This window comes from Planococcus citri, chromosome 4, assembly GCF_950023065.1.
Source record: "Planococcus citri chromosome 4, ihPlaCitr1.1, whole genome shotgun sequence".
NCBI classification, from domain to species: Eukaryota; Metazoa; Arthropoda; class Insecta; order Hemiptera; family Pseudococcidae; genus Planococcus; species Planococcus citri.
The window spans coordinates 5,039,648-5,061,920 of NC_088680.1; the positions used below are offsets into that span (position 1 = coordinate 5,039,648).

Consider the following 22,273-nt stretch of genomic DNA (forward strand, 5'->3'; position numbering starts at 1 on the left):
CCATCTACTAGTGGTGACGTCAGAAGGTGATAACGATTCAGCGCTCAGGCCTTTTACTATAGGTGGTATTGAGGAAGATGCGTGCGAAACAATAACAAAGCTGGCATTTTTGTTTTGTCTGTCTCGGTCTCGATGTGTTCTTCGAATCGAATCCTCGTTATTCTTCATTAGTAGTTCAGTTCATTCGTGTTTTTCGGCGAACTAATTAGCTACTCGTACTCGTGTTCGTGAAATATGCTCACCTTGTTGCGTCAGTGAAGTGAGCTTGGCAAATGATCATATTCACGCTGCGTATTGTGATATGATTTAATTCTTATCGAATTGTTGGACGGCCACTGCCTGCAGTTCCAACCATCATGATGGACGGAATGACGACGTTAGAAAGCCTCATGTGTCACAGGATCGGTTGGCAAACCGAAACCTACGTGAAAAGAGCCATCGAGATAGTAATTCGTCAGGTATTGTGTATTATTCAACTTGATCGTAGTACGTAAGTACGTACAATAGGCCTATAGTATACTGATTTAGTTTTTGATTTTGATATTCCTGTCGAAACAGAACGATCAATCGACTTTGAAGCAATTACTCGCAACCTTAAGTACAAATGGTAAAACAATCACTCCATGTGTTACGGTAGCTCGACCTATCAAACAATATTACGGATACGTCGACGTATTTAGACAAGTAAGTCGACTAACGAACAATTAGTACTTCTACTAGTATTCGAATATAGAAAAAGCAAACTGATTTCGTGGTTTGGTTTTCAGTTTCCTGATGGCGATTATCCTCACGTTATTTACGCCAAGATTTGGCGATGGCCCGATGTACGTTTTGAAGAATTACAATGTCTGCCACATTGTAAATTCGGTTTCGAGTTGAAGAAGGCTTCGATATGTGTGAATCCCTATCATTACGAACGTATCGAGGTGCCCTATAGTAGTATCAGCGTCAGTTCTACGTCGACTGTTGAGGAGCAACCTGAACGTATTAGAACAGTCACGTTTGCGGTACCGGAAGTTACTACGTTTGGAAGCTCGAATTGTGTGTATTTTATTGTTCATTTCTTCGTATATTGATTTACTCGCCGAATAGATTGAATCTAATATTCTTGCTTTGTTCGGTTTATAGCTTCGAAGACTGAGTCGGTTAGCTCGAATGGTACGTAATCTTATAGCCTCACGTTGATATTATTCGTTCGAATTGATTCTAAGTATCTAATGTTCGGTTTCACTCTGTTTAGCTTCGGTAACTGATACGAAAGAATCTAAGACAATCGAAGCAACATCCGATCAATCAAGCGATCAACTCCTAGACATGCTAACCACCTCTTTCGATTTTCCTGGCTTGTTACCTACGACGAACGACTCCACCGGTTCGAACTCAGCTCACGATAACCCCGAACCCGAGAAAACTGCCGAATTATCTACGTCGAATCTCGATATACTCGATCTAGACCAAAATTCAATCGTTTCGGTTCCATATCCTCCATCTGCGAGTCAGATAAAAGACTCCGATACTAGTTCGGAACCGTCTGTTGTCAATTCTCCACCTTCTGAACCGTCTGTAGTTAATCAACTGCTGGATATGGATGACAGCTACAGCAACGGTGCTGGATCGGCTCGAGATCGCAGCGAGTCTTCTGCGTCGATTAGTTCGGACGATGGGTTCGAAATTATCAACTACGATATGGATGTGGATGAATTGAACGCTGCCGAGAGTAAAACTCCGTCTATGGTTTGTATTATCTATCGATGCGTTGTTCATTTAACAGATTGATCGAATAATATTCGATGCTGATTTAGTACGTTGATGTATTTTCAGACTTGCTCGGTGGCAGATAGCCAAAATACGAAGAAAGAGCTCGAGCTCGCTTGTAGCGAAACTACTCCAAGAGCTAACGATGATTATTCGGTGAGTATCGATGAAAATATTTCCAATAGCATGCGTGTTTTAGAATGTTGAAATTGTCTCGTGCTACCTTTCTATGTTCTTTATTTACGTACAATAATACCGATTCGATGATGTTTTTCAGACAACGTCGTCTGCACAAAACACGTGGAATGATGCTGGGAAACTTGACGAAGACGAGTCGGTCAAATCGTTCGAAGATGATGTTAGTATCAAGCTTAGTCTGAGGCGTTCCAAGAATGTAAAAAAGGTATGGCAAAGCATGCTGCATGTCACCGACAACACACCCTCCCCCCTCTTATAAATTTAATATTTTATTCGGTTGGTTCGCTGTTCGTCAAATTGCGTTGCCGTATCTTTATATGCATGCCTTGGGACGCCACTGAGTTCTAATATGATCGTCAAAAAAATAGTATATTTTTAATATATTTTATTACAATATAATAATTATCATTATCTAATTAAGAATGTTTTTTTTTTTTTTTTTTTTTTTTAAATGAAGTTCGTGGAAGCCGCGAAGCTCACCGAAGAAGAATTACCCATGTCTTTCGGCCACTTTCTAGCCGACCTGAATCCCACATCACCTAATCTGATTCCATCTGAAGCTAATGGCGTTAAGCAGCGAGATAGCTCTGATAATTCGTGTGCAGCAGAAAATAACGTTGTAAGTGAAGTAATTATCTACCAAATTGTTATCGTAATTGACCTATGAACTGGTCTACGTTTGTTTAAGTTTTCAGCGGTTGATGTTTTAGTGAATTTTATTTATAATCGTTACTCATTTATGCTGCTTTTTTTTCCACAGCAGACTTCGGACATGGAGACCGAAAATGGCGATTCTAAGGCGATCAGTGAGGTATGGTGGTTTTCACGTTATGTTGATTTACTCCTGGGTTGCTCAGTTCGTCGTAGGCTTGCTTTTGAGTTAGGCCTATGATGTGTAATGATGGAAAATTATTCTTGGATTTAATTTGAATTAGTTTAGATCTCATTAGACTATGAGTCATGAGACTTGTTGATCTTTTTGAACAGATTCAAATTTTCTGTTATTTTTTTTTTTTTTGCAATTTTCAAAAGTTTTAATGATAATTTTGAAAAAAATTTAAACAGTTTTCTTGAAATTGCTGTCAAATTACTGTATTTTAATGAGTTTTTGAAAATTTTCAATGATTTTTTTTTTTTTTTGAAGAATTTCACTTTTTTATGATGGGCTTAATGAATAATTTTTGCCATTTACTAAAGGATGTCCTTTTGATAAATTTGACCTTTTTTCGTCAATTTTTTGAGCTATTTTCAACTAGTTTTGAGGCGTTTTGACAAAACTTTGAGTCACTTTTTTCACTTTAATAATTTTTAATCAGTTTTATGTAACCTTCAACTTTTAACAATACATTTTGGAGAATTTCTAAACAGTTTTCGTAAACTTTTGTATTCAAATTCATAGAAGTTTCGTCATGTTTGGCAATTTTTAAAGATTTTGTTATCGATTTCAAAGTTTTTTTCTTTGACATTTCACTGGTTTTTTTTTGTTTTTTTTTTTAATTCCATGTCATTTTAATCATATTAACGATTTTTTTGTAATTTTTGGTAATATTGTGCGAGGATTTCAATTTTTCTCTTATCAAGTGTCGCCTAAATTTTGTAATGTTTTCAACCTTTTTTTTTTTCAAAATTTCGTGCCATTTTGATCAAACTAACGATTTTTTTTTTAAATTTTGGTAATATTGTGTGAGGATTTCAATTTTTCTCTCATCAAATTTCGCGTGAATTTTGTAATGTTTTCAATCTTTTTTTTTTTTCAAAATTTCGTGCCATACTAACGATTTTTTTTGTTGAAATTTTGGTAATATTGTGCGAGGATTCTAATTTTTTAAAATCATGTTTCGCTTGAATTTTGTAATGTTTTTCATTTTTTTTTTTTTTTAGAAGTTTTCAATCATGCTACTTTGCTCTAATTAATGATATTTCATCCGTTTTTTGGGGGGGGGGGGAGAAGAGGTATCTTCAATGATTTTTTGAGCTCATTTTTATAGTTTTTTTGAATGACATTTCAGTTCACTTAATTTTTTGTCACTTTCGAGGCTGTTTTTTTTGGTCTTTCAGACATTTTTACCAAATTTAGCTCAAATTTTACAATTTTTCATTACTTTTTCTTTATTTTTAATTTCAATTTGCTGTCGTAAAATATTACTCAAAATTATTCAATTTTTATTTTTTTCATCTTAATTTTGCTGGCATGTTTTCTTGTGACATTCACTCGATGTTTGCAAAATTTAATCTAATTTTTGTAACTTTGAATAACTCTTTGAAATTCTCGACAATTTTTTCAGTATTTTAAACATTTTTGTGTGATTTTGTTTAAATTTTGTGATGTTTTATCTATTTTTAGACATTTTAGATTTTATTGTTTTTGGAATTTATTCGTCTGTTTTTTTAAGACAACGTAACAAGTTTTTGAGCACTTTTTTTTGTGAAATTTTGTTCTGATGATTCACAATTTAGTCCATTTTCAGTTATTTGGATTGAAATTCGAGTCAATTTTCGGTGTTTTAATATCTTTGTACGTAATTGAGCAAAAATTATTTTCAATTTTTCATTTATGTGTCATTTCGAATTTCTCAACAGTTTTTGTGTAAATTTGTCAAATTTTTTCAAATTGTTACCAATTTTTGTTTCTTTTTTTTCAATGATTTTTTGAGCTAATTTTACTATTTTTTATGTCATTTCACTAGATTTTTTGCTTGTGATATTTTATCAATTTTTAGTAATTTTAAACAATTTTTTACGCACTTTTTGTGAATTTTGGCTCGAGCTTGACTGAAATTTCATTTTTTTTTTTTTGGTACTTTTCAATGATTTTTTACTACTTTCACTTCGCAGGTTTTTTTTTGTTTTTTGTTCTATAAACTGAATTCAAATTTTGCAAAAAAATTTCGATCGTATCAGATTGATTTTTCCTTATTTTTAACAATTTTTTGGTCATTTTTGCGAGATTTTCAATTTTCCATTGAAGTGTCATTTCAAATTTTTCAACAGTTTTTGTTGAAAGTTTTATTTTTTTCAAATTGTTACCAATTTTTGTTTTTTTTTTCAATTATTTTTTGAGCTGATTTTACTATTGTTTAAGGCATTTCACTCGATTTTTTTGCAAAATTTTATTTAATTGTCTGTTTCGGTTATTTGCAACAATTTTTGCAAAGTTCTTAAATTTTGTGAAATTTTTTCAATTTTTGAAAATTTTAAACAATTTTTTTACGCACTTTTTGTGAATTTTGGCTTGAGCTTGACTGAAATTTCATTTTTTTTTTTTTTTTTGGTACTTTTCAATGATTTTTACTACTTTTACTTCGCAGGTTTTTTTTTGTTTTTTGTTCTATAAACTGAATTATTTTTCCTTATTTTTAACAAAAAATGTTTGGTTATTTTTCGAGATATTATTTCATTTTTTTTAGTCATTTTCAACTTTTTTAATGACATTTCAAGAAATTTTTAACGAATTTTCGTTAAATTTTTTCAAAATTTGACTAAAATTGTATTAAGTACTTATTTGATGGTAATTTTAAGTGATTTTCAAATTTTCTTGATATTTTTCTCTATTTTAATGCCATTTAATTAATTTTTAATTTGAAAAAAAAATTCACTGAGATTCGCTGAAATTTCACTCAATTTTTTCCAATTTTTCACGAATTTGAAGTCAATTGATTGATCTTTGGTCATTTTCAATACTCTAGTCAACTTTTGCCATATTTTGGACAGCTTTTATGACCTTTTAATCAATTTTAATTTCTTTAATGTCAATTTTTACTTTTCAAAGTGGGCTAAATGATTAATTTTGTGCTGATGAATCATAAACCAAAGATTCTTGAAAATGACTCGAATCGCTGTTTTTGAAGAAGTAATTCTCCGAGTCATATTTTTCGTGATTTCTCCAACTTTGTAAAATCACCCCCCCTCCCAATTTCCCCTGTCCCAAAAAATCCTTATATATTAAAAGATGTTTGAAGGAAAACCTTGATAGAGTCCGCCAGCCATTTCTACTGAACCGATTTCAACAAATTTTTTTTCAAAACGTTCCTTTTGACGTGTAGATATGTCATCAAGAAAAAAAAATCGAAAATTTTGAAATTAAGGGCCGAAAAAATTGAAAAAACACGTTTTCTATTGTGTTTAAACAATAGAATTTCGAGTAGAAACCTTGATAGAGTTCGCCAGCCTTTTCTATCGAACCGATTTTGACAATTTTTTTTTCAAACGTTCCTTTTGACGTGTAGATATGTCATCAAGAAAAAAAAATCGGAATTTCTCAAATTAAGGGTCGAAAAAATTGAAAAAACACTTTCTCTATTGTGTAGAAATGCAGGTATTACAATGCACACCAACAACAATACACTCAAAACAACAATACACTCAGAACGTTGCTATGTGGGCGTGTTTACAGTGTAGGGGTGTTGAGGAGGGAATGATGTACGTTGTTGTGTTGCGAGTTACATTCATTGCTATAGTATTTTATTTTTTCAAAACTGGAATATTGTGGTGTCTGTTAAAATAATAAGGAGAGGAGGTTGTACACTTGAGATCATTTTTGGGTTAGGATTTTATTTCAACAGCACAAATTTAAATGTTTAGTGGAACATTGTTTGTAAAAAAGTTGATGTGAAGATGGAGAAGGGTTCAGTACAGTGTAGCCAGAATTTTCTCAAAGAGAGAGCAAAACCAGATTTTTGGGTATGAAAAATCGAAATTAGAGGTAATGTAATGGAAACCCTTCGTAATGTATGATAATTTGTATGGAAATGAAGGTGCAATTACTGCTCAAGTGAATTGAGAGCGAAAATTTGTTGAAAAAAATGGGTCGAAAAAACGGTTCATTATTGCGTGCATTTTTTCTAATTTTCACTCTTGGGGGGGGGGGTGGCTCAAGTCACGTCCCTCCAGCATACTCACTACCTACTCATTTTATGCCATCATTTTACAAGAATTTCAAACATTTTTTTACCCAATTTTACATATGTAGAATTTCAGAAATTTTACTCCTAAAAAATGATGATAATTATCAAGTCAGTAAGTATACCAGAGTAATTCAACACCCCAAGTATAAATCTGAAGTGAATTGATGTAAGTTTTTTGAGAAAAAAATATCGTTAATTTGTAGCGGTAGAAATGACCACTTATTTCAATACAAGCGGTAGAAAATGAAAATTTCCTCGTAAGTACAAGGTACTCGTGACGTCATATGCTTCCTATTTATGGTATCCGTGACGTCAGGTGATGGAAGTATTCACGATTTCATCATCCCTTTCGCGATTCCACCACCCATTTTATACCGCCAATGAGACCTACGCGACGCGCGCCGTTTTGTCCCTACTTCTACGTAAGAATATCCGTCATCCCTGCTACTTTTGCGTTGAACTTTCGCCTTTATAAGTTCATGCACGGGCACTTTTTCTTCAGTTGTTAGTTCCTTCAACCTACCTTGCTAGCTGATTAGTTGTTGTACGCATTCCTCCTCACGCTTTCGACTTCTTGCTGCCCAGTGGAATACCTCGGTGACCAAGAATTCGAAATACGAATTTATGACGCGGATACGCTTTCTATGGACCCATGGAACTTATCCATCCGTTATGGACCGACATGCTGAGTCACGCCTTACGCGTTCTTATATCTCCACAGTACCGTGGGATATAAGTCATAAAGGATCATAAATGAGGAACCGTGGAATGTAACTAGCACTCGGGCATTGGGGTTATAACGCTCGTCAGAAGACACTGCACTCCATAGAACACAATGTCCTCAACCACGACCTCGAGGGATTCGGGGGTTGCATATGGGCTTTTCGGTTTTGGGCTCAATATGCAACTAAATACGTTGAAAGCCTGCCACCACAACTACGCATTCGATTAATTACGTTTTCTACTTAGAAGTTTATAATTATCATTTAATTATAGAAGTCTCATTCATGTATACGATTTGAGCAACCTGTGATATTACGTGTTACGAAACCAATACATGAATTTATTATTTTGGCTAATTGAGATGTCATAATTTCCTTCGTACGCTTTAACCCTGAGAAGACCTACCATCAGGGCTTCCTACCTGAATCAATTATCGACTTATGACGTTTTCTACTTATTTATGACTTCGCGCTTCACGATATCAAGTTCCCCGTTAAATCGTGTATTGTTACGGTTCACGAGGCTCCTTAGGAAAGAGTCAGAGGACATAATGTTGGTGGATAATTGCATTTATGCGAAGAAGTGCAATTATATCGAGAATCACCAAAAGTAATGTGTTCGAGTATGCAATTCACCCCCTACATCGCGGACGAGGGCACGATAATTACTTTCTCCCCCTACAAATTCATTGTATAGAAATTGATAAAAATATTGTTCAAACTTGAATTTTTTAAACATTGTACTTCAGAACCAGAGTAGAATTTGCTATTGACACATTTCAACTAATTTGCATTTAGGAGCCGGGGCATGAGTTGAGTTGTCAAAAAAGCGAGCCCCGAAGGGGCGAGAGGCCTGAGCGAAGCGAGGGCCAGGGCGAGCAGCACGAGCGAAGCGAGTGCGCGAGCTGGGGGTCGAGGTCGCGGAGCGACCTAGTATTACTTTATTCGAGAATCATCGCGTTAATTTATGCAGAACTTAATCCAAATGTATTTTTTTTTGTTGCAGAGCGTCGACGAATGGAAGAAAAAATACGAAAAACTGCGAGACGAACACGAAGTAAGAAACTAGTACAGTGATTATTTCGATATTGATTTTTTTTTTCGACATCATAAATTTTGTAATATCGATGACTTATCTGTTCTAAATACAGAAATTAAAAGTCGCCTTCATCGACGCCGGTTTCGCAGCTACCAACGAGCCTACGCTGAAACTACGCTGTAAAGAAATGCAGAAACTGATGGACGGTGTAAAGACGCAGTTCGAAAGCCCGTCTAAATCCGCTGGCCAATACAAACGTCTGAGAAAGATCGTCGACAACGGAGTCGACGGTTTCTTTACCATAGCATCACCCCCCAAGAGCTCGTCGTCTACGTCACATTCATCTACCTCATCTTCGGCTTGCAGTACACTTACAAGTACACTTTCATCTTTGCTTTCACCCGATACGCCGTATCGCCGGAAAATTTACGCCAAGACTCGAGTTGCGAAGCTAAAAATACCACCTTTTGCTCCGAACTGTAACGTTTCCTCGGTTACGACACCGTCGAGTACTGCTACCACACAGGGAACTTTGGCTGTGCCAACGACGATGTCGTCCACGTCTACGTCGACTGCAGCAGTCAGCCAATGTGGACCGTTTTATTTCACTGGTTTACCGTCGTCGTCGACTCAGCCGGCAGCAGTTGACCAGAAAACAAATGCAGCTGGTACGGCTACGCCTAGACCGACGATACCGTTGGAGCTGATACCTGGACCGCCCAAGTTTTCACAAAAAACGGTCAAACTTAAAGATTTGATGGCTCTGTCTGCAGCGAAAGACTCCAAGGTGTGTATTTGATTGCTCGTGGTGTGTTTTAGAGACTGATTTTGAATGGAGAATGAACTATTGCTCGAATAGCTTTCAAGAGAAGTCGCTTTTCCACGTATTTTTCTGTTTGTATTTATAACGTATTTTAAAAAGTATTAATTTTTTCTGTTCGCAGATGCTCTTGTCAAATGTCGGTAACAGTTTAATGGCGAAACAGCTTAATTCCGTAAGTGACGAATTACGATTCGTTTTGTGTTTTGATTTTGATACGAGTAAATTAACGATTCGATTGTTATTATTATTAGGAGAAGCAGCAGCAGTCTGCGGAGGTAACCGGACCATCGTCGTCGCATCAACAGCCAACAGCCGCACCATTGAATGTTCCAGAACAACCTAAAATCAAAGCAGAAATAATGGATGAAGGCGAAAAACCCGGAGACGAAAGTATCGTAGATCAGCTCCGGGCTGAAAATTATACGCTTCGCGTTAGAGTGAAATCTTTGGAAGCTCAGCTGGAAATGCAGAAACAAGACGAAATGGAGAAAATGAAACACTATACGAATGTAAGTACGAGTTCGAATGCTCGTAGTGTGTTTTTTAGTTACGGATTTTCTTGTTCAGTGTTCTCTATTTTATCGCAAAGATTTCTGATTCTGAATTAAATTGAAAATTTCGAAATTGGTTTTCTGTTTACAGAATATGAGAGAACAGTACATACAGACTGTAAATAGATTGACCGAGTCGAATAAAGTAAGTGATTGTTTGTTTCGTCGTAAAAGCTCTAGATCGAGAGAATCGAGTCATTCTTTCAGTTTTTGGTTTAGGTACTTTGATTTTGCCCAAAACGTTGCTGTTTTTGAAAAAGGAACACGAATTTTGTACAAAAGGGGGGGGGCGGGAGGTGGAGGGCTCACAAAACCCACAATTTCATAAATTACTTCGATTTCGAGTAAAAATGAACGTTTTAAAATCATTTAGAAGTGACATGACATTTCAAAAAAAAAAATCAAAAGTTTTTAAGAAAATATTTTTGAGATATTTTTTAACAATTTTGACTTTTTGAGCCCAAAAATGGGTCTTGATTTTTGGAATTTTTCTAAAAGTATCATAAATGATTTATCAAAATGGGTTGAAATTTCGCTCGAATTGTAAATATTTCAACGAAAAAATATTTTTAACATTTTTTAAAAATTTGGTAGATATTTTCGAAGGACATGTGACCTATCAAAATGGGTTAAAATTTCGCGAAAAATTGAAATGATTCAACAAGAATATTTCTAAGGATTTCTGGAGGAATTTTGAGTCCCGAAATAGGGTCATAATTTTGAGAATTTTTGAAATTCGTTAAAATTTCACTCAAATTGCACAAAATGGGTTAAAATTTTGCGAGAAATCAAAATATTTCAACGGAAATGTTTTTGAGCAATTTCGGACCAGTTGAGCAAATTTGGGCAATTTTAGGCTTTGAAATTTGGGTCATGATTTTGAGCATTTTTGAAACAGTTTCATGTGACCTGTCAAAATAGGTTAAAATTTCGCGAGAAATCGAAATAATTCAACGCAAATGTTTTTCAGCAATTTTGGACCATTTGAGCACATTTGGGCAATTTTAGGCTTTGAAATGTGGGTCATGATTTCGAGCAGTTTTGAAACAGTGTCATGTGACATATCAAAACAGGTTAAAATTTCACAAAAAATCGAAATATTTCAACGGAAATGTTTTTGAGCAATTTTGGACCATTTGAGCAAATTTGGGCAATTTTAGGCTTTGAAATTTGGGTCATGATTTTGATCATTTTGGAAACAGTGTCATGTGACCTGTCAAAATAGGTTAAAATTTCACGAGAAATCGAAACATTGCAACGGAAACGGTTTTTGAGCAATTTTGGGCCATTTTGAGCGTTTTTGGGCTTTCAACCCCAAAATTGGATCATGATTTTGAGCATTTTTGAAAAAATGTCATTCAATTGATCAAAATAGGTTAAAATTTCGCGAAAAATTAAAATATTTCAATGGAAATGTTTTTTGAGCACTTTTGGACCATTTTGAGCGTTTTTGGGCAATTTTAAGCTCCGAAATTGGATCATGATTTTGACCATTTTTGAAAATGTGTCATGCGACATATCAAAATAGGTTAAAATTTCGCGAGAAATCGAAATATTTCAACGGAAATGTTTTTTGAGCAATTTTGGACCATTTTGAGCGTTTTGAGGCAATTTTAATCTCTGAAATTGGGTCGTGATTTTGAGTATTTTTGGAAAAATGTCACATGACATATCAAAATAGGTTAAAATTTCGCAAGAAAACAAAATATTTCAATGTAAATGGTTTATGAGCACTTTTGGACCATTTTGAGCGTTTTTGGGCAATTTTAACCCCCGAAATTGCGTCATGATTTTGAGCAATTTTGAAAAAGTGTCATGTGACCTATCAAAATAGGTTAAAATGTCGCGAGAATTTGAAATATTTCAACGGAAATGTTTTTTGAGCAGTTGTGGACAATTTTGAGCGTTTTTGGACAATTTTAAGCCCCGAAATTGGGTCATGATTTTGACCATTTTTAAAAAAATGTCATTCGACTGATAAAAATAGGTTAAAATTTCGCGAGAACTCAAAATATTACAACGGAAATGGTTTATGAGCACTTTTGGACCATTTTGAGCGTTTTTGGGCAATTTTAAGCCCCAAAACTGCAGCATGATTTTGAGCATTTTTGAAACAGTGTCATGTGACATATCAAAATAGGTTAAAATTTCGCGAGAAATCGAAATATTTCAACGGAAAGGTTTTTTGAGTAATTTTGGACCATTTTGAGCATTCTTGGGCAATTTTAGGCTCCGAAATTGGGTCATGATTTTGAGCATTTTTGAAACCGTGTCATGTGACATATCAAAATAGGTTAAAATTTCACGAGAAATCGAAACATTTCAACGGAAACGGTTTTTGAGCAATTTTGGGCCATTTTGAGCGTTTTTGGGCTTTAAACCCCAAAATTGGATCATGATTTTGACCATTTTTTAAAAAATGTCATTCGACTCATAAAAATAGGTTAAAATTTCGCGAGAAATCAAAATATTTCAACGGAAATGGTTTATGAGCACTTTTGGACCATTTTGAGCGTTTTTGGGCAATTTTAAGCCCCAAAACTGCAGTATGATCTTGAGCAATTTTGAAACAGTGTCATGGGACATATCAAAATAGGTTAAAATTTCGCGAGAAATCGAAATATTTCAACGGAAATGTTTTTTGAGTAATTTTGGACCATTTTGAGCATTCTTGGGCAATTTTAGGCTCCGAAATTGTGTCATGATTTCGAGCATTTTTGAAACAGTGTCATGTGACATATCAAAATAGGTTAAAATTTCGCGAGAAATCGAAATATTTCAACGGAAATGTTTTTGGACAAATTTTGGGCAATTTTGATCGTTTTTGGGCAATTTTGGACTCCGAAGTTGGGTCATGATTTTGACCATTTTTGAAGGAATGTCGTGTGACATATCAAAATAGGTTAAAAGTTTGCGAGAAATGGAAATATTTCAATCAAAATGTTTTTCGGCCATTTTGAGCAAATTTGGGCAATTTTAAGCCCCAAAATTTGATTATGATTTTGAGCATTTTCGAAACAGTGTCATGTGACGTATCAAAATAGGTTAAAATTTCGCCAAAAAAAAACAAATTATTTCAACGAAAATGTATTTTTAGCATTTTTGAAAAATTTTCGAGTTCCGAAATTGAATCATGATTTTTGGAATTTTCGAGGTAGGCAGTGTGACCTATCAAAATGGATTAAAATTTCGCGAGAAATCGAAATATTTCGACAAAAATATTTCTAGAGCATTTTGGAAGAATTTTAAGCAGGAAATTGGGTCATGATTTTGAAAATTTTTGAAAAAGTTTCATGCGATCTATCGAAATGTGTTAAAATGTTGTTTTCCGTCGAAAATAGCTCTTAGTCTTATGTGAAGTCAAAATGGCCGAAAAGTCTCGTCTTTTGCTAAAAACTGCCGATCAACATTTTCACTTTTTAGCGAAAAATTCCAAAAAGTTGTGTTGAAAAAAAAATTGCCCATAAGTCTCTCTTTTTCCGTGTTTTTTGAAATGGTCGAAGTGTTACTTGTTTTTCCCCAAACATCGTCAAAATTGCAGAAAACTTTTTATTAAAAATTTCCAATCATGCCTCACTTTTTTGCTAAAAATTCTTGAAGATCTCACTTTTTCTCAGAAATTAGCCAGAAGTTTTTTTTTTTAGGTCAGAGTTTCCAAAAAGCTCCGCCTTTCGCTATAAAATTGATCAAAATCTTGCATTTTGTCTAAAAAACTGCTGGAAATTCTTAATTTAATTTTTTTTTTTTAGTTGTGTTTTTGGCTAAATTGTCAAAGTCTTGCTTTTTACTCGCAATTACCAAATACCTTCACTTTTTTTATAGCGAAAATTGCAAATAAATCAGCCTTTCTGTAAAAGTATCAGTCTCGTGTTAAGTCGAAAATTGCCATTTTTTTTTCGAAAAAAAAATGAGAAAGAGCGCATTGATGTACCCACATTGCTGAAAAAAAAGTATACCTAGTTATCTACTTCATGAAGAAGTTTGAAAATTACCCTTCAAACAGCTTTTTTGAATTTTTTAAATTTTCAAAAATTCACTAAAAATCCAAAAATGAGCTTTGCCATTTGAAAAAGTTTTAAAATCTCCAAAAACCATCTTTCAACGGCAACGCCTTTTTAAAATTTTTTTAACGTTGCAGCCGGCAGCTTTTGGTGGACGATATGATCTAACCGAAGACGAGCGCTTTCAATTTTTCATGCTTCGTGAGAAAGTCCAGAAATTGGAAGCTGAACTAGAGGAGGAAAAGAAAAAAGCTCAGGTAACGAAGACGTTGGTAATGCTTTTTACGTGAGCGTTCATAAATTCGATTTTTATGAAGTTTTTGACTAATTTGTTATTATTATTATTATTATTATTATTATTATTATTATTATTATTATTAATATTTCATTATTGTTTTTTTTTTTTTTTTTTTTTTCAGAAGAATCCATTGACCCCGATCCCGGTAGTGCATATAAAAAATGTTGAAGTAAGACATAATTTATTCATCGCGTTCTGGTTTCTAATAATTGTGATAAATCAGCTATTTCGAAATTCTTGCCTTTTGAAATACTCGTAAATTATTTCGAAAAGAACTAGCAACCTGCATCTACGTACTTATCTAAGCGAAGCAAATGTGCGAAATTTTTGGATATACTTTTCGAGCAATTTAACTTACCAAAATAATCGATTAAAAATAAGCATCTAGTCGTATTTTCTGTTTGTATCCTGTCTTCTAAAATGTATTAATTTTTTTCTGTTCGCAGGGTTCGCTTAACAGAGTACAGACCCTGAAACCGATATTGAAAAAACCATCGGTATTGCCGATACAGATACAATCAGTTAATGTGAGACATAATTTATTCATTACGTTCTGGTTTCTAATAATTGTGATAAATCAGCTATTTTGAAATTCTTGCCTTTTGAAATGAATTATTTCGAAAAGAACTAGCAACCTGCATCTACGTATCTAAGCGAAGCAAATGTGCGAAATTTTTGGATATACTTTTCGAGCAATTCAACTTACCAAAATAATCTATTGAAAATAAGCATCTACTCGTATTTTCTGTTTGTATCCTGTCTTCTAAAAAGTATTGATTTTTTTCTGTTCGCAGGGACCCGTGACTACAACAGTTTTGTGTAATGGAAAACAATATGTAGTGCAACCGAGTACAGTAAGTCACGAATCACGATTCGTTTTGTGTTTTGATTTTGATAACAGTATAAATTATTAACGATTGTTATTATTATCTGAAATTGCAGCAGTCGGTACCCTTGACTCGTATTGTCCGTTCGCAGACTATACCCGCGACTACAAGCATTATCCGTAACGGAACACATTATCTACAAGTGAATCAGTCTAATACGAGTACAGTAAGTCACGAATCACGATTCGTTTTGTTTTGATTTTAATAAGAGTAAATATTAACGATCGTTATTATTATCCGAAAATGCAGCCGTTGGTGAAGGCTGTGCGTCTAGTAGAACCATCGTCGCATCAGCAGCCAAAAGCTGGACCATCGCATGCTCCGGAACAACCTGAAGTCAAAGAAGAGAAAATGGATCAAAGCGAGAAACCCGCCGACGACAGTAACGAAGCTCAGCTCCAGGCTGAAGTTGATAAGCTTCGCATTAGAGTAAAATCTTTGGAAGCTCAGCTGGAAATGCAGAAACAAGACGAAATGGAGAAAATGAAGTCCTATACGAATGTAAGTACGAGTTCGAATGCTCGTAGTGTCTTTTTTTTGTTACGGATTTAGGGTTGAGAAACGATTGAAAATGTTTCATTTGGTACCTTGGAATCGTGGAATGTTGATTACGTAGATGAATTCTGCGTTCGTGCTCTTGTTTCTCGTTCAGTGTTTTATATTTTTATCAAGATGATGATTTTGTGAAGTGAAATATTGAAATTTATCGAATTGTTTTTTATCTGTTTACAGAGCATGAGGGAACACTATATGCAGACTGTTACTAGATTGAACGAGTCGAATAAAGTAAGTGATTGTTTGTTTCAAAGCTCTATATCGAGAGCATCGAGTCTCATTGCATGTTGAATCAGCTTCAGTTTTGGGTTTAGGTATTTCGATTCTGCCCAAAATGTTTTTGTGTGTTTCTTTATGTAATCATGGGGGGGGGGGAGAGAATGCACATCATTGGCCTCCAACCGGTGTATCGAGCTGCTGCAATCAGAAGAAATCGATGTGTGGCGTTTTATAAATGGCTGTAAATTGTTTCAAAAATGGGTTTCAATAGTTTGTTACTAAAAGTTAATTTTTCCTAGTTTTTTTTTGACAAGTTTCTTTTTTTTTCAAATTTGAAACCAGAATTTTTGAAGAAAAAAAATTGAAATGCTCTTATTTAAATGGCCTTACTCCTTTTTTAGCGTTACGAATTTCATTTTTCCTGATTTGATGGTTTTTACTTTTTCTTTTGAATTTTTTTTTTTTAGGGTTTTCCTAATTTTAACAAGTATTACTCATTATTTTTGAATTTCTCGATAGTTTAGACTAGATTTGGTCCTCTTTTGATCGATTTTTACATCTTGAGTTGTAGCGATTTTTTTTCCAAAATAATTTTTTCATGATTTTATTTTGAATAATTTTGATGGTTTTTTTTTCGCCTGAATTGTTGCCGAATTTTATCACCTCAAGTTCTCGTACTTAATTTCTCCGTAAAAATTTTTTTTTTTTCAAATTTTTATGATTATGAATTTTTTTTTGTTTTTTTTATCGATTTTTCCGGAATTTCCATTTTTTTTCTGCCCAAATTTTGGCGAAGTTTCTCCAGTTTTGATGGGATTTTTAACTTCAAATTTTCACGATTTTAGTTTTGCTCATTTTTTTGCCTCAATTTTGACTGTTTTTTTTTAGCAGTTTTTTATCTGGTTTGGTGCTTTAAAAAACTAGTGATTTTTTTTCGTTCACATTATTGTAGGATTGTGAATTTTTTTTTCTCCAAAAATTACGATTTCGTTTGAGTTTTGATTATTTTTTTGAGAGAGGGAAGGAGGGAAGCTTCTTTAAGATTTGATGAGTTTGTTTTTTCATTTTCATCTTTTGTGGTGGGTTTTTTTCTCTTCAGAATCTTGATATCTTTCATTCGTTGATCCCTCTCTCCTTTCTCTTTCCCTCCCAGTTATGATGAGGAAGGTGCTCGAAATTTCCTCTCTCTTTGAACATTTTTTTTCCAAGTTCAAATCATTTTTTTCTTGTTTTGCTCGAAATTTTTTGATGATTTTTCTCAAAATGTTTTTGGTTTTTTTTCTGTAAGTATTCATACTTTTAGTTTTGATTCTCGCGAGTTCCCTGTTCTGAATTTTCAGTGATTTTTTCTGAACTGAATTTTCGAGAGTTTTCCATTTTCATCCCTTCCACATAATTTTATTTTGAATTTTATCGATTCGTTTTTCTGACTAAATTTTTGTTCTTAATTTCGGCGAGAACTTTTTTCTTGAATTTTCGTGATTTTTATGAAATTTCCTCCTAATTTTGCGCCAAATTTTAGTAATTTTCTTCTGCTTAAATTTTTGTGGATTTTTTTTACAGTTTTTTTTGTTTTTGTTTTTTGTTTTTGATTTTAAGACTTGATGTTTTTATTTGGAATTGTTTGGGGGGGGCTTTCTTGATTTTTTTTCACGGTTTATTTTTTTCTCAATTTCAGTACGTAATTTTGGTTTGCTTTTTTTTTTTTTTTTTTATTTTGTGTTAATTTTTACCAGGTTTTGATGTGTTTTTCTCGCGAAATTGAGGATTTTTTTTCATTTCTGAAACATGGTACATTTTTTTGTACTTATTCGAATTTTTTTAAAATGATTTTCACAAATCACTATTTCCCCAAATTTGACTATAAGCTCCCCCCTCCCGTTCCTTGCCTTTTATTTTAATAAGTATTCTCATTTCTGTTCTAAAATTATTTTCTTATTCACGGAATTTTTTACAATTATTATTCATTCTTTCTCACCACTCGAATAATGTTTTTCGTCAATTGCTCGCTCGTGTCAAAATTCCTGCAATTTTACAATCGACAGTTCTGTGTTTAATTTTCTGAGATGATTTCGGATAAGATTAAATTTAATTCCTCCCTCTTCTCTGTCAACTTTGCAATTTTTTTCATCAGTTCTCCAGAATCGAAGTTTTTTTTTAAAATGATTTTTATTTGAATTTTGATGATTTTTTTCTGGTTACTTTTTCTAGCTTTTTACTTTTTTTTGAGAAAAATTTGAGTACAATCCCTGAAAATACAGTCCTCTGATTTCGAGATTGTAGAATCGTTCGGAGCTGACCTGAAATTTCGTAAAAAATTAAAATATTTTGTATTTCAAAGAATATGGGTTTTGAGATTTTGATTGGACAATTATTTTGAGCCCAAAACTTGAGTCATGATTTTTGGAATTCTTGAAAAAGTATCATGCGACCTATCAAAATATATTAAAATTTCGCGAGAAATCGAAGTATTTCAACGGAAATGTTTTTTGAGCAATTTTGGACCATTTTGAGCGTTTTTGGGCAATTTTAAGCTCCAAAATTGGGTCATGATTTTGACCATTTTTGAAACTGTGTCATGTGACATATCAAAATAGGTTAAAATTTCGCGAGAAATCTAAATATTTCAACGGAAATGTTTTTTGAGCACTTTTAAACCATTTTGAGTGTTTTTGGGCAATTTTAAGCCCCGAAATTGAATCATGATTTTGACCATTTTTGAAACAGTGTCATGTGACATATCAAAATATGTTAAAATTTCGCAAGAAATCTAAATATTTCAACGGAAATGTTTTTTGAGCAATTTTGGACCATTTTGAGCCCGAAATGGGGTCATGGTTTTGAAGATTTTGAAAGTGTCATGTGACCTATCAAAATGCGTTGAAATTTCGTGAGAGACTGAAATATTTCAACAAGAATGTAAATATTTTTAGTATTTTTGAAAAATTTTGAGTCCGGGAATTGGATCATGATTTTGAGGATTTTGGAAGAAGTGTCATGCTCATGTGACCTATCAAAATGGGTCAAAATTTCACTTTAATTGCCAATTTTTCAACATAACTGTATTTTTAGAGTTTTTGTGAATTTCGAACCCTGAAATTGAATTATGATTTTTGGGATTTTTGAAGGTCATGTGACCTATCAAAATGGGTTCAAATTTGGCGAAAAATCAAAACGTTTCTCGAGCATTTCGGAAGAATTTTGAGCCCAAAATTGAGTCATGATTTTCAAGATTTTCGAAACATTGTCATGCGATCTATCGAAATGAGTCAGAAGTCGAAATATTTCAGCAAAAATGTATTTTTAGCACTTTTGAGGAATGTTGAGCCCTGAAAATTAGGTCGTGATTTCAAGGGGGGCTTTGAAAATGATCGGTGCCATTCTCCCAACGTAAACCCAAACCCAAAACTGGGCTAATTTGACTGAAATGACTTATCTCCCATTTGTGACAATCTTTCCCAAATATCGTAACCTTTTTTTAATTACCTACGTCTCGTGTTCATAGGAATTGACCGAGAAATTGGCCGTGAAAGAGATAGAAATGGCCAACCAGATCGATCCGCAGGAGGTAACCACCTTATTGGACGATAAAGATAGGGAAATCAATAACCTGAACGATCATCTGCTCTCATTGTGCGCCCTACTGACTGCTAATGAAGACGAAATCCTGCAATTGAAACACGAGAAGCGTACTTTGAAGAGGAATTCAGAATCTGAGGAATCGGACGAGGTACGTAGAAATTCAATCCTCAAAATTACAAGATGACAAATACTTGATTGCAAATACTGTGTTATTTTCATGTTGAATTTTCTATTTATATTCAGGAAGTTTCATTGAAAAGACGACCCGATGATCAGGAAAAAGTTGAATCGAATCAGGAACCGCTGGCTCCGCAGCATGTGTTCGATTATTTATGCTCTGAATTGGAGAAATCCACTATGAAAACATCTGTGAGTTGGGTTTTTATGAAATAAATCAAATAATATTGAGCTTGGTTGAATCGAGTTTTTATGATGTGTCCATATTTTTTTTCTTTTTCTTTTGTTGCAGGAGGAAAATAAGTCTGAGGATGGTGCTACGAACAAAGAAGGTACATCTTCGGATAACGTTCCTAGTAACGATAATTCTGCTCCGTCCGAACCTCGAGAAATTGTGAGTACCGTAGATTTTTTTTCTTCTATTTGGAAATCTTATTAAATCAAAAATTTAAAATGAAAAAATACTCTGAATTGGTTGTTTTTATTGATCATTGTTTATTTCTATTTTCCTCAGAATACACTGACGACTTCGATACGTGACATCGAGGAAAGGGAAAGGGTAAATTGCTTTCTTTTTACGAATTAAAATACATCTATTTTCAATTACGACGCTCTAACTCGTGTTTTTCTATGTTCTAGGCAATGGCTGCCAGATTTTCAGAAGTTATAGCCGAATTGGAAGTAATGAAAATCACCCACGACGTAAGTAACCTTTCATCTCTCAAAACTCCACATTATGAAAAAATTTTTTAAACCAGCAAAATTAATCAATTATTATTGATTTTACTCTCCGGTAGAAAACAAAAACCGATCTGGAAGCCAGACTTAAAAATGGTGCTAAACAGTACGCGAAATTGTACTTGAAATACGATAAACTGAAAAAAGGCAATCCACCGGAAACAGACTTATAAACATTCTTCTCCTGCTTCCTCTCACGACGATAAGCTTTTCATATGTATTTTTATCCTTCTTTGCAGTTTAAGTGTAAGTACTACTCGTATATATCGACTTATCGTTCTTCGTAATCTTTCTTTTTTTTTACGTTTTAGTTTATTTTACTTTTTTTATTTTTATTCGAGTCTTTCTATATGTATCCTATTTTTTAATGAGTGAGTTAGTGGCTATTTTTTACCAAGTTAAAATAAGAAAAACAAGTGTTCAACTCAGGTACTATATATTTTTTAAATTCCTAAGAGATATTTTCACTCTCGTATTATATCTTGACGATGAAGACGATTGTTTCGATTATTTGTTATTTGTGTGAAACGACTGTCTATTAATTACGCGTTTGTTTTAAAGTTTAATTTTATAGTGAATAAATATTTCGTATTGTTCCGATGGTGGTTCTTTTTTTTTGAACTTGAGAGCTCCTTTGGGAGTTTGGTGTGTTTCTGAGTTGGTCAAAATATAAAATGGCAATTTTACATCCTCTTTGGGAATGAGTCAATTTCCTGCAAATAAACAACCATTTCTCCTTGAGCACACTGCCATTTGCCTTTTTGCAGTTGTGACCAGGGCTTCAAACCCGAGCATTTTTGGGTACACGGTACAGATTTTCTTTTCAGAGAATCTTGGGACGGGTATTCCAAAATTTTTTGGGTAGGGATATGGGTATACTATCCAGTGTCTTGATTGGTCAGAGGCTGGTAGAGGGTACAGACACTAGACAGTAGTGGAGATGACAGTCCATGCAACAATACGGGTAAACTGGGGCATGCACAAATGGTTTCTTGGATTCTGCGCCCAAAAAGTTGGCTTCAAAATCACTGATTCAAAATATCAGTCCATTTGTACATGGTTGATGGCAGGCTTGTAGGACTGCTCAGGTTTTGTGGTTGCTCCAAAATCAAGGTCCTAGTTTAGAGCTTTCAAACAGTCCAGTCCGGTCATTCGGTTCTGCATTTTTTGTCTTTGTAGGTCGGTCCGGTCAGGTCCTGACCAGAAATTTTCATCGTGGTCATGGGTCAGACCAGGTCCAAACAACGGTCTTCATTTTTCAAAAATAAAAAAGCTTCCTAACACATAAGATGAGTTGAAAAATGGGATTTTTACTTTCAAGTTTCAAAACATCGAAACTTTGAAAGAAATTAAATCACAATGGAAATTTATTCGAAATAGGCATCTAAAATGGCATTATAAATTTGAAAAATTGGACATAACTGAGGTCCAAACCGCGGTCATTGGTCCGATTTTTTAAAAAGGTCTTCGGTCTCAGTCAGTCCCTGTCATTTTTTCTGAAAAGAGTCATCTGTTTGGTTAATATTTACATACATTTTTTTTAGAGGTCCAAGGTCTGGTCCGGTCCACTCGGTCTTGTGTGCATTTTTGGGTCTGGTCGTGGTCATCGGTCCAGGTTTTTGATCCAGTCATACAAGCCTGAAATTTGACTTCTATAACACAGATTTGAATCATTAGTCCATTTACCTATACAGTTGACGGCGTTGTCCATTTTTAGAAATGTTCAGGCCTGAAGAAATATTCAATGAATGTGGTAGATGTCAGTGGTGCACCTTTTAGTGTGAAGTGTAGTTTATGTTTGGTGCTTGTAGAGTTAACAACAGC

The 22,273-nt window shown here is 34.0% G+C and overlaps 1 protein-coding gene across 4 annotated transcripts; it reads left to right on the plus strand.

Annotated features, from left to right (window-relative positions):
* Positions 1–72: 72 nt before the first annotated feature.
* On the plus strand, positions 73–21,047 carry LOC135845716 (uncharacterized). Of its 4 annotated transcripts, none has more exons than XM_065364503.1 (27): positions 73–458; positions 559–684; positions 768–1,041; positions 1,129–1,158; positions 1,241–1,734; positions 1,822–1,911; positions 2,033–2,158; positions 2,411–2,572; positions 2,714–2,764; positions 8,586–8,636; positions 8,731–9,405; positions 9,563–9,613; positions 9,693–9,950; positions 10,084–10,137; positions 14,131–14,250; positions 14,413–14,460; positions 14,738–14,818; positions 15,086–15,145; positions 15,234–15,344; positions 15,428–15,679; positions 15,911–15,964; positions 19,458–19,682; positions 19,778–19,903; positions 20,004–20,105; positions 20,226–20,270; positions 20,351–20,413; positions 20,509–21,047. In XM_065364503.1, the coding sequence occupies exons 1-27, from the start codon at positions 357–359 to the stop codon at positions 20,620–20,622; spliced, it is 3,945 nt and encodes a 1,314-aa protein (XP_065220575.1). In that variant the 5' UTR covers positions 73–356; the 3' UTR covers positions 20,623–21,047. The 4 variants fall into 4 exon arrangements, with proteins under 4 accessions (XP_065220575.1, XP_065220576.1, XP_065220578.1 ...); XM_065364504.1 differs by having other exon boundaries at positions 2,717–2,764; XM_065364506.1 differs by having other exon boundaries at positions 2,033–2,113.
* Positions 21,048–22,273: the final 1,226 nt, after the last annotated feature.

Excerpts from the sequence above, each read along its gene's own strand:
- LOC135845716 (XM_065364503.1), top strand. The coding sequence starts at position 357 with ATGATGGACGGAATGACGACGTTAGAAAGCCTCATGTGTCACAGGATC. Across the intron at positions 8,637-8,730 it reads AACTGCGAGACGAACACGAA|AAATTAAAAGTCGCCTTCAT; the intron begins GTAAGAAACTAG and ends TTCTAAATACAG. Across the intron at positions 9,951-10,083 it reads AAATGAAACACTATACGAAT|AATATGAGAGAACAGTACAT; the intron begins GTAAGTACGAGT and ends TTCTGTTTACAG.